This window comes from Grus americana, chromosome 6, assembly GCF_028858705.1.
Source record: "Grus americana isolate bGruAme1 chromosome 6, bGruAme1.mat, whole genome shotgun sequence".
NCBI classification, from domain to species: Eukaryota; Metazoa; Chordata; class Aves; order Gruiformes; family Gruidae; genus Grus; species Grus americana.
The window spans coordinates 38,259,623-38,275,294 of NC_072857.1; the positions used below are offsets into that span (position 1 = coordinate 38,259,623).

The following is a 15,672-nucleotide window of genomic DNA, read 5'->3' on the forward strand; positions in this document are numbered from 1 at the left end:
TCGAAAAGCCAGATCAAGCCAATGGAAATCTTTTCACAGATCTCACTGCACCTCAGAGTCTGAGCAGAAATTCCAGTTCAGGACAATACTTTAAAATGGGCTTAATTTTCATAGAGTTCAGTTTTCACAATTCTGGGCATGTGCCAACATGCATTTTTCTTGAATAATTTCTTGAAAAGCAGCATTATTTTTTTTTAACTTGAAAATGGAACGTAATTTTTAAATCTTTATTACCCAGTTACCAGCTCCATCATAAACATGCATCCATATAGTTTCAGTATTTTTAAATGCATTATTAATTTATTTGAACCTGTGCTATTAGCTACGCAAGTGACCTCAATGCAATAATTCCAACCCTTCAGGCTTTTCTGTGAAACAAAATCTCCAAGTACAGCCCCACTGAAAATTCTGATTTAATACTAGAGTTGTTGTCAAATCCCGCAAAAGAGCTCACGTGGCACAATGGTGAGTCCAGTTCCCGCTAACTACCAAATCAAGGAGGACATCGAGGACACTGAGGACACTGACCAAAGCACCTGAGTTGTCACTGCACTTTCCCTAAAGCTGGTCAGAGAGGAGTTGTCTACCTGTCTACCAATCTAGAGTCATTTTAGGCAAGAAGTCTAAACCTTATTTCCTGCTTTATTTCTTGCACCATCGCTGGGAACTGCACCTTGGGTTTCTAGCTCCGAAGAGCAGAGCTCCAGCTCTTCAGTTAAGGGACTAAATCCAACAAGTGGATGTGGTAACAGGGGAATAGGCTTTTGCAAAGCGTGGCTTTAGAATGCTTGGCTAATGCTTGAATGCATGGCTTATTTTTGGAAGGAGAGAAAACAGATTTTCAGCACTGCATTGCATAAACAAACTCAGTAACATATACTCATAGGGAAAATGTTGTTCCTTAGACAGTTAAGCACTTTTGAGATTCCCGCTGCAAGGTTCCCAGCTTAAAAACCCCAGGCCGATAGCGCTAGTCTTGGGTAAATGAAAGAGAAGGCTGCTTTCAAATTACAATTAATTTTAAAAGCTTCAGCTACAAGATACCAATATGGGAAGGCCCTGCAAATAGTAAAGACTAGTATTATTTCAGAGTACAAGTCAAAATGCCAGGCACAGAGGTATCTGTCCTTGGAGAGTTGAAGTACGCGTGGTCCCTGGTACAACATTTGTTTATTACATTTCAGCAGTACACGCTGAGCTCTGCACCGGCAGCCACTGGCTGTATTCATCTTAACAGTAAGACCGTGTAATTCAAAGGCCTCTAACATGAGCTTTTCTGCATGCATTTGATCAGAACATGAAGCAATGGGTAAAATGCATTTCAGGCTAAAGAAGAAGAAAAAAAGGAGAAGCAGCACTTAGGATTCATATGTCTGCAGTACTTCTATCATAGTGTTTAAGACGCCACGGCCTTTTCAACTGGCTTCTTAACACTGCTGTGACAATGAAAGCCCACAAAGAAGGGAATCAGAAAAGCTTTATTCCCAGAGTTCACTGGCCATATTCTCTTCTGTCTAGCAGTGATGTAAATGAAGGGGATTGCCAGAGTTGGCAGATCCAAGGTATGAAACAAGCACAGAGGCAGGGGACTGATTTTATTTCAAAGCATCTTCAATTCACTCCGCCCTTTTGTCTTCCTCCTCTGCTGATTGCCTTGGAGCAGCAGGGAGGGTTGCAAGTGAAATTATCCCTGAAGTGGGACCATTTTCAGCTCTTCTGTCTGGCTGGGGAAGAGAGCCGCACCGGCAGCTCGCAGTGTCAGCTCCCTCACCGGGGAAGACGAACAAGGAGCGCGGCTGAGCCCTGAGAGCACACACACGCTACACACAGGTGCTCCCAGTAAAACAGCGCATTTATATCAACCTGCTGGAGTCCACTCTGGCATTGGCAAAAACCCGGCAAGTGTTGTATGTTGGGCTCTTCTCTGAAGGTGGGCCCTTGTCCTTTCGGACATATAGACACCTTGGGGAAGATTTTATGTCTGCTACCGACAGCTGGAAACAACACTAGCGATGCCAAAACACCGAACTGTGGTTTAGGCTTTAGGACCTGCTGGAATGACATCTGATTCTGACGCTCACGGCAGTTTGCAGCCTTTTGTCCCTGAAATATTCTCTGCCAGGGAGCGCTACTGAGGGGGGTCACAGTGAAACAGCCCTAACAATTCCTGGGGCGTAAGCTGCCCTCCAGTCCTGCCAGTCTCGGCTAAACATGGCACACAGGCTGATGCATCTACCCAGGTCTTACGTGATCACACATTTACACAGACTTTCCTAACTTACTAATAGCATGGACTTTGTTGAGCTTGACACAGAAGGTTTGGTTGGTTTACATTCCCAGATTAATGCAGCCTCTCTGACAGACCTTCGCCCTCTCCTGTAAAGGCTTTTAGATAAGCAGTAAAACCCACTCATTCTTTTCAAGATATTTTGACGTGGAAAGTCCCAGAGGGCTTTCCTTGACATCTCCTGCACTTAGGATATTCTCAGTAATGCCAAGCAACGTGTACTTATTCAGTTCCAATGGAGCTAGACAAGATTTGCATTTGATAGGAGGCACCTGAGACTTCAGGCAATTTAATGCAGTCGTGTAAAATAAACAGTAAATACATATACATGCTAGATCCAAAAAAGCATGAATCACAGTCTATGTGGACAAGTACCAAAGACCTTGTAATGCACTAAGCATCATTTGCAGCAGTGGAAAAATAGCAACGCTGGGCCCAGCAAGCACCCACACCGCCTAGCAGGTTATGAAAAGTGACATGTGAGCCAAATTTGAGAAGCATATACCTATTTAATGATACTCTATACTGATTTCCATTCTACAGTTATAATTCAATGTTCATTTCTCCAAGTCCTTTCTGCACCAGTACAAATAGCTTGTCTTAATTCTTTCATAAACTACCAGTGTAGCACATTCCCTTTCTCCTACCGCTTGACAGGTAGTAATAAGGTTCCACATTTGAGTGATTTCATTTGAAGGCTTTATATAGATATACACCTATGCGTGTGCGTGGGTAATACATGCACGCACACGTGGACAGCTATTTAATTTTGGGCTATTTTAAATGGTGATTTCTGTATCTGAATTCTTTGTTTCCCAAAGCCTTAACACCTTTGTTAAACCATTTTAGCCATTGTTGGCTTTCTATATAATGGGGTTTAGATTTTCACCTATGTAAGTTGTTAAGACAGAAATGGTTTGGATTAGCTAATTTAACCAAAATTTACAGGACTTATGAATAGTATTGAGATGGAATCCAGTTTCTTGGAGAAGGAGGCTTATGTTTATTAAATTAAATACAGTCCAACTGGGCTCTGCTCCATCCCAAGTAAGGAAAAATAAAGTAAAATTTGGGTGGTTATCTTAATGAAGCTACCTTATTACATAGCCCTCAATCATCATTGAAACAATGCTGTTTATCAGGTTTATCAAGCACAAACAGCAAAGCACAAATTGTTCCTTCCCTATGTTTCAAAACAACTCAAAAGGAATGAAAAAATTCTTTAAGAAAACTGGACTTAGGTACATACATTCTTTCATCTTGCTATGGGAGCTAATATTTGCCTTTATTACTTTCAGGATGTGATTCCAAAAGTACTCAGCACTGATCTTGTTCCGATTCTTCTGGAGTCACCAGTAAAACTTTCATCAGCTCAAAAAGATAGTACTGATGTTGGCTGCTTTTTTAAAAGAGCTTATTACCTTGGTGTTACAGAAGCATTTGTCTTGAAGGACTGGCAAAGCTTAAAAGAAAACCCAATAACAGAACAAAACAGAGTAACAACCAAGTCTTTTTCTTGTTGAAGTAATGACTCGTAAAATGGTACAGGCATTCCCTAACCTTCAAAGGTTTTATCAGTTCTGCTTAGAACTGATCATCACCAGTGATGAGGTTTTTAAAGTATGCAAATAAGATAGCTGGCTGCATTACAACTATGTCAGGTTTCCAGCCAGAAGGCAGAAGAGACGGGACTCGGCTCCTGAGTTGGAAGACTGAGGAGCAGTAGAGTTTGCCAGGCTCCCAGAGGAAGCTGTATCTCAAGTAGCTGTGCTCTGGTTTTGAGGGTAGCAGGTGAGACATACAGAAGCAAGCCAGCCTTATAGAAAACCTATTATATCACAAAGCATTTGGAAACAAGTTGCTGCTTAGAAATTATGGGGACTCATCAAATGATCTTTACTCAGAGACTTTTTTTTCTGAATTCCTAACATGCAACTGAAGAACTGAAGTTGCTTCTTGGCTATAGTGGAAGCTGAAGAGGCAATCAGTCATTTATATATCCTTGAGGGACACCTTGGGATATGGTAAGCAATCCAGAATGTCCCTATATCTGGAATGCTCAGAACAATATGTCTGCTGCGGTGTCAGTCATGACATCAGATATACAAATTTCTTCCCAGCCTATACCTGAATTTCAATGTTGATACATCCTGAGGGTACTGTTTAATAGCATGATATTCATTGTGAATGCACTTTACTATATTATGGAATATTTTACCTAAACACTTTGTATCACTGTCACTTCCATTCACTACAATTCATCATTGTTGCAAGAATCATCAAAATACTACTGAAGGTGAGTAACTCTAGGGAAGGAAAATAGAGAAATGAGCTCGCAGAAGTGCTCACCAAGCCACTTTCCATCATTTATCAGCAATCCTGGCTAACCAGGGAGGTCCCAGTTGACTGGAGGTTAGCAAATGTGTTGCCCATCTACAAGAAGAGCCAGAAGGAGGATCCAGGGAACTACAGGCCTGTCAGTCTGACCTCAGTGCCAGGGAAGGTTATGGAGCGGATCCTCTGGAGTGCCATCACACAGCACGTGCAGGACAACCAGGTGATCAGGCCCAGTCAGCATGGGTTTATGAAAGGCAGGTCCTGCTTGACTAACCTGTTCTCCATCTATGACAAGGTGACCTGCTCAGTGGATGAGGGAAAGGCTGTGGATCTTGTCTACCTAGACTTTAGAAAGCCTTTGACACCATTTCCCGCAGCATTCTCCTGGAGAAACTGTCTGCTCGTGGCTTGGATGGGTGTATGCTTTGTTGGGTAAAAAACTGGCTTGACAAATTAATCAAAGGACATAGATACTCCAAGTTTGAAACCGAGAGCATTACAATAGAGAGAACATATTAAAACCAGAAAAATATTGGCTATATTGTGAAGAGCACCCATCCTCTGCAAATTCTCTTTCTTCACAGATACACACAAGACAACAGAATAACTATTTCTTTGAGCTTCATTTTTCATCTAACATCAGAATATCCATGAGCTTGTACCATAATTACTCCAGCAGCTAACTATGATGCCATAGGACAGACCATTGTGACTCAAGGACTAGACTGAGCAGCAGGAACAAATGCAAAGCAAACAATAACGTCTGTGCTTCCATGGCAGCACACAGTGGCTTTAACAATAAATAGAAAAAAGAATACACAGAAGAGAGAAAACAGATGAGAGAAAATTCAGAAAATGTATGGTATTCAGAAATATTCTCTACAGACAAAGTGTTTTTAAGATTAGAATAAGTGTTCCTACAAGCAGTGTACAAACTTTGAAGAATGCAGTGTAAGGGGAGAATTTACAAATACAATTCTCTGTAACAGAGGATCGGGGAAAACTTGTGGTCACATTTATACTGTTTCATGCTGAGTGGATGACAAGGCTGAGAATAAAACTGGTACTTACATCCTGAGCTGCCATTCGTTGGAACCAAAGTGAAATTGGAGGCCCAGGGGTTACGCACGATATCCTGCCAATGAATGGTGTCTGCGAAGCAAAGAAATTTGTTCTGGCCAACATACACCCCTCCATTCAGTATTTCTGCATAAAAGAACAAGAGAACATACTTGTAAGACTTTAGACATTCAACTGATTAAATCTATTGCTGCTTTGTGTACTGGAGAGGGCATGAAATTTAAATGCAAAAAATTCTCACTGTAATCTCACTTAATACTCTGAAAACTGGAGGGCAAGTAGCTTACAGTATTTGTAAACAGGAACCATTTATTTATATGCAGAAGAAACCTGATTAATACAGTCACAGAGTTGCTAGATGAGTTACTGGCTTTACCTGTTGTTCCAGCGTAATCAAGAATGGAACAGTACTGCTATTTGTGGGTAAAATAACCTTCGAGATTTCACTGACTTGAAAAACACATGCGATCAGCCACACTATGCTGTATTTCATTAACACGTATGAATGCTTAAAACATACAATGAAGTAACGTGCTCCGCTGGGGTAGGAATTTTCTGAGCCCACAGTACATGAGAAGGGTCCAGTCATCACAATGTCTGGAAAAGCATGTTTTCTGAGCAGACTGTGCTGCTGTAATACCATGATCCAAAATACTCAAATATTCAATGGATCTATGATCCAAATCTCAAATATTACGTTCCAAAGACACCACTGACATGCCTTGCTGGAAGCTTTGTGTCAAAGGGAAATGGTTTCTGAGCAGATAAAAGTTTGTTTTGTTTTGTTAAATGTTCATGCTTCTATCAGTTAGTTTAAAAAAAATTGGCTTGTTCCCCTATCTCGAAAGACTTGATTTGTTAAATCTCAACACGAAAATGATCTTACAGTTGTTGGTTGTAGCACCAGATTTTTCTCTGGAGCAATAACTTTTTTTTTTTTTTTTACCCTCTAAACTCTTGTTCAAATTCACAATTTCTCTTCTTAACCTGGCTCTCGTATTTCTAAAGCAAAGGACAATCCATGTGACTTTCATTAAAGTTAACAGGAGGTATGCAGCTAAAACCTCCTGCACCACTTAGTGTCAGAGATTCAAGCCTCAGCAAAGAAATGTTGAAGGTTAGTTACTAATGGCACCTTAGAATGACATTAAGTGGTGCTATACAGCCAGGAGTGTCACACTTCTCACAGACACATTAAATCTCAACTATGCTAGCAATGGTTAAGGTCATCTGATAGTCCTCATCTCCCAAAAAAAAACTTTAAAAGCTGTAGTGGGAATGCTAATGTTGACAAACCACAAGGAAGGAATTACTGCTTTTTTTTTTTTTCCTTTTTTAAATATCAGGGTTTACAGGCCACAGCATGTAGAGGAGGTAGCCCCCAAGCAAAGAACGTATTAAATAAAGGATCATCTGTAAATACATCCTTCCACCATATTAATCGGTTCAGAGTATTATTATCTATTTCTTGGAAACCTCTGGTTTAAAAGCTTGGCTTTTCATTGAAAAGGGACTTAAAAATGAAAACAATAATAATAATAATCTTATACAGAAAAGAGTCCAGATGAGAGATAGGGCAATGATCTGTCTGTATGCTATTCTTATAATCCCTGAAAAAAACCCATACAGCATCTGCTAGCAATTCTGTTCTGGCGAAAAAGAGGGACTTAGAAGAACACTTGAAAACATGATTAGTGATGATTTCTCTGTGTTGTCCCAGCTATACAGAACTACATAATCCACTATGGCCTAAATTTTGATTAAAAGCAACATCTAAAAAGCCATGAAAAACTGTAAAATCTACATTCATAGCTTCTTAAACACTTACACACGATTCCGAATAGTGTCACTGTCAGTTGGCACAGCTAAACATCTGCCACTGGCATAATTTCTGGTTTTTAGAGCATTCACTCATGACAATACCTATCAAATTTTCTTTTCTGCTAGGAACTTTGATGCATTCTTGTATAGCAGGCAGCACCTCACTCTAAAAGTAATTCTAATAGTTTCAATTTCTGGAGAAAGACTTTTTTTTTCAGCATAAAAGTAACCAGAAAGTGTCCCCTCTGTACTGTGAGGAAAGCTGACAGCTTTCCCTGTGATTTACTAAAAGCCAATGTGGAAAATGCTCTGACTTCCCTCATCACTGAATAATAAGCGTTGTACTTGCTGCCCTTCCCCAAAAACATGATGCAGTGTCTTTATTTGCCCTGCACTGTACCATTTTTCACAGGTGACAGGATTAAAGTTTACAAATCTATTCATGCAGTGAGGCGCTAATAAACCTGTGCAATAATATCAAAGATAGGCTGTCTCAGATATTAAATAACCCAGAATTCAAAGTTTAGTGCAATCTTTAAAGTACTTGTGCTTGACTCTTCCTGCTTTGTGGGATCCAGACTCATTCCCTTTCTACCTTCCCATTCCAACCTGTCATCCTACTTTTCTTTATGCCGAGTCCTCGGCACGTGTAAATCGGCACAGATGCATTGGCTTCACTGACTTAACAAACCCAAATGCATTTTGCACTTCTCTGCCCTCTCTTAGCAAGAACAATGCCTGGAAAGACCTAAGACACCCTGTTACATGTTAAGCAAATGAAGCACAAATGTAATCAATATACAATAGAGTTACTGTATAATGAACTCATCATCATAAAGTCATCATCTCATTTTAATTTACAGCACTGAAAGTGAGAGATAAAGTTAAACAATAAACAGGAGGAGAAAGGCAGGCATCTCTGCCTATGCAGACGAGCTAGCAAAGGAAGCCAGGCAAAAAGAGCTTTCTTTTCCTGCATGCAACACCTGAGGTGCCTCTTTGTTGAACTCTTCCTAAGGCTGGAGCAGGAAAGAGAATGACAAGTCCCCTGGTGAATTTTGTGATTTCTACTGTGAAGAAAGAAGCTAGTTCCTGCCAAAGAAGCACTAAAAAGCACTGCTCACAGTGGAACGTATTTTAAATACCATTTTGGGAAGAGTATTTTTGTCTTTTAAAAGAGTTTTTTGTGACATAGGAAAATTGTTAGTCTAAGTACACCACTGCTGCCTGGGACAGGAGGCAGAACTCGGCTCTATCAACTAGTACCTGAAATACGTACCGTGCCGTGCTGGCAACAAACTTGGACTTCTACGCTGCTCAGGGACACAGAGATAAAAAAGGGGATGTTGAAGCACAAGTCCCATTGGCTTTCATTGGGAAAAGAGTTCCTAAAGGTGTCAGACAATTTTGGATGCCTTCCTGTAAGGTACTGATGGCCACATTTAAAGTGTATCATGATTTCCCATTTTGGCACCAGGGCTGCAGCCTGTGCTCTGAGCAAAGGAGTAACTCCAAAGTCTTTTGCCACTTGATTCTGAAGTGAATGCAAAACCTTATCATCTTCCTTATTAGAACTACTTTACTGGCTTAAAAGCAGTAAAATTCTGTAACCAAAGTTATATGAAAATAAATCAGCAAGAGCAGTCGCCACTGACTTCTGTCATTATTTTGCTTATTGCTGCCAAATGATCATGGGGAACTTATATCTGCATATTATTACAATTCTCTTAAATGGTTATTTATTCAGGAAGCTAAATCAGAAATGTATTGCCCGTTATATCTGCTATTTTCTTGCTTCCATTAGCCCAGTGATGAAGCAGAACCATTACCACCTAACTTTGGTAACCTACCATACAATACTTAAAATACTAACAGGAGAAATGGAAACATACAGGTGTCTGGCAACCACGAAACACACGTATCTTACACTTTCCTTAAAGTGCCGTGAAACATAGATAGGTACATCGCACACAATTTATACTTAATCTGCTAAGTTCAAAAAAGGGGCTAAATTCCTAACATCTATTCTAATATTATGAAGACTTTGACTGGAGTCAATGAAAATGCAATACCAGCCACCAGAAGCTTAAAATCACTATTAATAATCAAAGGGACACTAGCTCTACAAGTGTGTTGTCTGTTTAGACCAGAGATGGAAAGAACTGTTCTTCATCCATCTGTTAAAAGGGCATTTTCTTCAGCTGACGTTTTCTTGTGTGCAGTGTAATCCCTCATGGTCTGTTATCTAATTTCTAATGTGGATTAAACTGGCAATACATGTTCCCATTCTGCAACGTATCCTGAAGTGCAAGTAACTCGTGTGTGTTGATACGCAGTGGGGGCTGTACGCACCTATTCAGCAATAGAATCTGGTTCTAAAATTGTTACAAAATTGGTTATAACTATATATATATGTTGGTTATTGCTAGTCAAGGTTGCAAATTAAAAGCTCTTCTCTGGTGCTATAAAGCCAGCTGCCACAAAGAAGGCATAGTGAGAGGGAAAAGAACTAGCTCTAAAGTGGGCAGAGATAGGGGAAGGAGTTAATTAGGAAAAACCATTTGGCAAAACCACTGTAACCACCTCAAAAGCAAACCAGAAGATATCTTATACCAAGTTGACTGTCTGCTAAGGAAACAGCTGTCTTTTACACCACACCATAGAGAGGTGTGTACTCTGCACATACACATTACATAATGCATGTTGATGATACTTTAATTTCCAAGGTCAGCCTTCATTAGAGCTGAAGCATCTTTGCATGCTGACAGTGCCGCATCTTCGCCCCCATCACCCAGGTGATGGGGATCTGTTGTCAGATACTGCATCACTCTCAAAACACTGTCATATTTCACCCAAGATGCTGAATGCATTATCCGAAAATGGCTTTGGCCTGGAAATTTCATGCCAAACCAAGTCTTTTGATCTCTTAGCACAGTTGATTGCTGATGACCCACTGGGAAAGCACTTCAGGTCCATCATTAATAAGCTATGTCTTAAAGGGTAATGAGAACTGGGTGCTTTAGGAGACAATAGCTCATCCATCATCAATCAAGATCTGAAGTTTTTATACAGATGATTTAAGAAGAGTTGGACTGTGTAAAATTGAAATGTCACATTTGTATTGGGAGATGGGGGGAGCTTGGTAATGAAAATGAGAGTTTTAACCTTCTGCATTTCAGCTCAATGACCATACTCAAAAGCTCATGGATGTGGAATCTGTGTACCAGCTAGAAGCCCCAGACAGCCTTCGATCTCAATTATACAATTTCAAGTAAAGATTATTTGGGTCATTAGCTAGAAGTCAGTTTCAAGGCTTGATGGTAACAGCAAGATATTCTTTATTTCTATCAAAAGCATTCAGTGTTATGTGCAGCCTGTGGGTCTGCACTTCCAACTGCTCAATAACTAAGAACACTGGATTGAACCACCCAAGCATAAATCTTGCAAAACTAGCTACGTGTTTTGCTGCTTATATAGAAATGGAGTCATTTGATTACCTTTCACTGAGGATGGTCTCAAGGGGTCCTTGCAAGTCATTTAGCTACTTCAGTAAAGGACAAAAGGCTCTGGTCAACTCTTTCTTCAGCAATCTCTCCAAAGGGAGTTTCTCTCTCATGAACAGGTTCAGCCATATTAAACCAACTCAAAACCGACATTTGTATCTGCTCAGATTATTCCTCTGTCCATGCATACCCTGAATTCTTCCTTTTCAGCGTCTTATTAAAATTAAGACATCAAATCATTTAACTAGTTACTTTGTAAAAGGAACCAACACTGCAGATTATCCCAGCCCTTTGCATTAAGCACACCAGATTCATAATACATGTTCCACAACTACCCTGTACCCTTGAGGGAAGTGCAAGCCTGTGTCAGGCAACTGGGCCCCATTTCACCTTGCACCCTGAGCAGTTACTGAGACCACTGGACACATAAAATGCAGCCACATGGCCCCAAAGGGCTCTGTGCATGGAGAAAACCATCCAAAATATTATGGAAGAGAGTAGAATCAGCTGAATCAAACAAGTAATGCAAAAACCCTCACCCACCCAAAAGGGAAGAAAACAGTTGGGTATAAACTCAATTTAAGATGTGCCTCTTCACAAGGAACAGTCCTGTTCTCAGGTATAATTTGTTTTACTCAACACACTTGGCTAGCGCTAAAGGAAATGGTCTGTCTCCATAATCTTCCAGATTGACTTGTCCTAGTGGCTGCTCAATTTAACCCATCTGGCAATGATCACAGCAGTTTCTGCCTACTTGGATCTTGACTCCCCAAAGTATTTAGGCCCAGGTTTACATTTAAATCATCTCCTTCCCCTCCATTCTGGAGGGGGCTTCCTGCTCCTGTAATAATTACAGAGAGTAAAAAGATGTACTGATTCCAAGCACCACTACTTTCATTAACCATGCACCTGCCATCAGCATCACATAGCTCTGATGTTAATTAACAACAGGGTAGACACAAAGCTGTATGACCAGCATTAGCTCCAGCATTTCCTTCGCAGATGTTAACTGCAGAAGCAGCAGTAGCTGTTTACGATGTTATCTCATTTGTTTGCTTCTTTTCCCATCACTAGCTTTTGAAAGCTGTTTGACCCTGTTGACTTTGCAGGTGAGGAGTTTTCATGTAATATGTTGACTCTGTTACAGGGATATTAATTTTCAGAAAAGGATGCTAATTGCCTCACTTCTTTGTCCAGTGAAATTCTGATCCTGATGTTAGCAGCCAAGTGCTTGATTTACTGTTAATATCATTTTGGAGGATGACAGGTAGATTAACAGATATAGAACAGAACATTGTAATAATCCCCACGTGGCTTCTTGTGGGTTTCTCCAAATCAGGGAGTGAAGGAGAAAAGGGCCTGGCGGTCCTTGTGGTAAGATGGACATGAGTCAGCAGCGCACTCATGCAGTGATGAAGGGCAACCACACAGTGGGCTGCAGAAGCAGAGCCAGCAGGTGAGGGAGGTGATGATGCCCATCTGCTGGGCACTCGTGGAGGTGCGTCTGAAGCACTGTGTCCATTCTGGGCACCCAAGCACAACACAGTTGTTGCTAAAGTACAAGAGGGTCCAGGGAAGGACCATTATGGTGGTTAGAGGCTGGAGGACTTGTCACATGAGGAGAGGTGAGAGGACCTGGGCTTGTCTAGCCTGAAAAGGAGATGACTGGGGAGGAGGGACACCTAACTGCAGACTGCCTCTACCTAAAGGAGGGCTACAGGGGAACACAGAGTTAGACTCTTCTCAGAACTGCACAGCCTAAGGACAATGCAGAGAGGCAATGGGCTGCAACACAGGAAACACTGATTAGACATCAGAAAAATAGTCTTCACAGCAACAGTGGTTAAGCACAGAAGCAGACTGACCAGGGAAGTGGTGATATCTCCATCTGTAGAGATTTTCATAAACAACAACCAACCTGATCCTTGTCTGAAGTTAGTCCTGCTCTGAGCAGAAGATTGGACCAGATGACCTCCAGATATCCCTTCCAACCTAAATTATTTTCTCCTCCTACGATTATTAATCATCTGCTACCACAGTACTTATAACACTCCATAAACAATCCATTCTCTCCATTTTTATAAAAGCATACTTAATTTTAAACCTTTATCTACTGATAAGCATTTGATGATGCAAAACACCCATCTGGAAGATAACATATATTTAAAAGCATGTCGTGGGTGTGTAAAGAAATGCAACACTGTTTGAAATACAGAATCTGTGTCACTGTCGCTGTCCCCCATTTCATGCAAAGGGGACATCTGGACTAAGAAACATTACAGCTTTCAGAATGAAAGAACTGTTGCTCTTCGATCTTTTGATTTTTGTTAGCAAAAAGAAAATTGTATTCATTTAAGTCACTGTAATGAATCACTGATGAGTTTCAAATTACTGTCTGTGGAGAGCATGACACATCACTAGCTCACCCCAGAAGGCACGCTCTTGAGCTCAGAAAGAGCAGCAGTAGGCCACCAGTCAGAAACGAGCAGTCATTTCATTCACGAGCCATGACTTAACATTCAGGTAGCACAGCACTACCTGATGGGGATACCTGTGTTCCGGTTAGCAGCAACTGCACGTTCAGGAAGAGGTGAGCCGTTTCTGCAGTGCACTGGTATGTGCCTCTTCAGTGAGTCCTCTGATAACGGGCCATTATTTGGCAGTGCTTACCTTTCAGTTGTTCCAAAAACCATACCTCTGAGCATGGATTTCAGCAAGGAAGCGCAGCTGTGGGCATCTGATTATTGAGAAGTTACTAAAACCTGCTGAATCCTACATAAATCACCTCTCTTCTGCCCTGTTATTCTTTGGCAGAAAGCCAGCAGAAGGTGCAGAAGAGGAGGTGATGTGCAGCACGCTGGGTGCACCAACAGGGCAAACAAAGTTTCCTTTTGGAAACTCCGGGCTCCAGAAAGCCTGGAGGCTCTGACAGACACCCCAGTACTGGAATTCATTTCTGCTGTCTGGTCATCTTTAATGGTGAGCATCCTGTGGGACATAATCTGGTGTAATAACCCAAAGCAGCTGTATCAGCACTTGACCTGCAGTTTTTCATGACACAGCCCCCGCTTTCTGTGTCAGGCATCTTCCAAATTTGTTCCGTGAAGACTGAACAGACCCCAGTGTCACTTCTGCCCTCTTGAAATGCTACCCATGCCCTAGAGCTGCAACAACTCCTTCATCTGTCACACTGATCGGCCTCTGCAAAGGTGCAGCAACAATGTACAACCAAGCCATCCTTCCTGGCTCACCATGATAATTTCACATTCATTTTTTCCTCATAACTCCTCTAGAGCTTTTGCTGTGATTGAAGCATTTGTCCAGGTGAATGGTTTCCGCTTTTGAGGAGCAGTATGTTTATTTGCCAGCTTTCCAGCAATGTGAGTGGCTTCCAGCAGTTTCCTAGTGCCTCCAGGATGTTTCCATTGGCTGCAGATTCACCCACAAACTCTACAGAGAACCATCAGTCAAGGTCTCCTGGGGGTAAGATTGCTGACTGATCCTTCAATCGTCCTCCTTTGCCTATGACCAACTGTTCTGCTAGTTCAGAGTCCTGGTGTATGATACCGGGACCTAAACCTTACTGTCCCACTGCTCCAACAGGGACTAATCCCACCTCCTTCCTTCCCTGATCTCAAGGACGGCAGCTAACAATCAATTCTGAAGAAACATGGGACAGCTTGGGAGAGAGCATGCTATTTGAGGCCAGAAAAAGTGGAAGCTGGTGTTCGAAGCCACCTAATAGGTATGAGGTCCACTGAGTCAAACTGAACCCTTAAGGAAACCAGGTCCCCACTGAAGACTACCTTACATTTCATATCATCTATGTAGGCCAAATTTTAGAAGTGTGACTAAGAGTACTTATTTTTATTTTTCCCCTAAACTTTGCTTCTTTCGTCATAGGATGTTCAGATCATTTCTCCACCCAAGATGAGGCTACATACTTTCTCTGATTCACTTCTGTGTTGCCAAGACAGACACAAGCATTTTAAATGCCTCTTCTTGTCAGGACATTTGCTATGTAATATTTTGATCAAACCTGTAATGTTTCATGTCTGCTGGTGGCAGTTCTCAATTTATCTTTTCCATCTGCTGAGATATATAACTGTGAGACTACCATGTCCCTGTTCTCCTGGCATCAGGTTTTTATAAGAGGCATCTTGCGAGTAAATGTTGCATGACAGTTTGTCTGCCATTGCTGCTGCACCCTTTCCAAGTGGGTTTTTCACATGGAAGTCAAGCAGCAGTAGGAACAGAAACCTCAGCAGGGCCAGGGGCATCTGAATGCAGCAGGGTTTCCCTGCAGCATCCCCGGGAGCTTTGACTCTGGCAGTATTTGGTGGTATATTTTTTAATTCTTTTCATACAACCCCTGACAAATTCAAGAAGCCTGCTTTCTATCCCAAGCACATCTGGCACTCAGGCCGCGCACTTGGCAAACAGACTGATGGCCTTCTGTCTTGGATTGTAAGTGCCTCAAGTACATCCTGATTGGCATCAACATGCAGAAATTCCTTCTCCCTTTGAAAAAAATAGTTAAGATCTGGATGTAGTGGTAATTTCCTCCAATTTCTGAAAGGCTGTAAAAAAAATTACTGGCTCCATAGAGCCCTTCTCTTTCAAAACTGTCATAATGTGGCTTGG

At 41.4% G+C, this 15,672-nt stretch overlaps 1 protein-coding gene across 6 annotated transcripts in view; it reads right to left on the bottom strand.

Moving 5' to 3' along the window:
• The window catches only part of ERBB4 (erb-b2 receptor tyrosine kinase 4), a 629,144-nt gene that overhangs the window by 200,339 nt on the left and 413,133 nt on the right, over window positions 1-15,672 (bottom strand). For all 6 annotated transcript variants that reach the window (XM_054830343.1, XM_054830340.1, XM_054830339.1 and 3 more), the window contains exon 4: window positions 5,696-5,830. In XM_054830343.1, coding sequence (XP_054686318.1) covers window positions 5,696-5,830 — 135 coding nt within the window. The remainder of the gene's footprint in view (window positions 1-5,695; window positions 5,831-15,672) is intronic.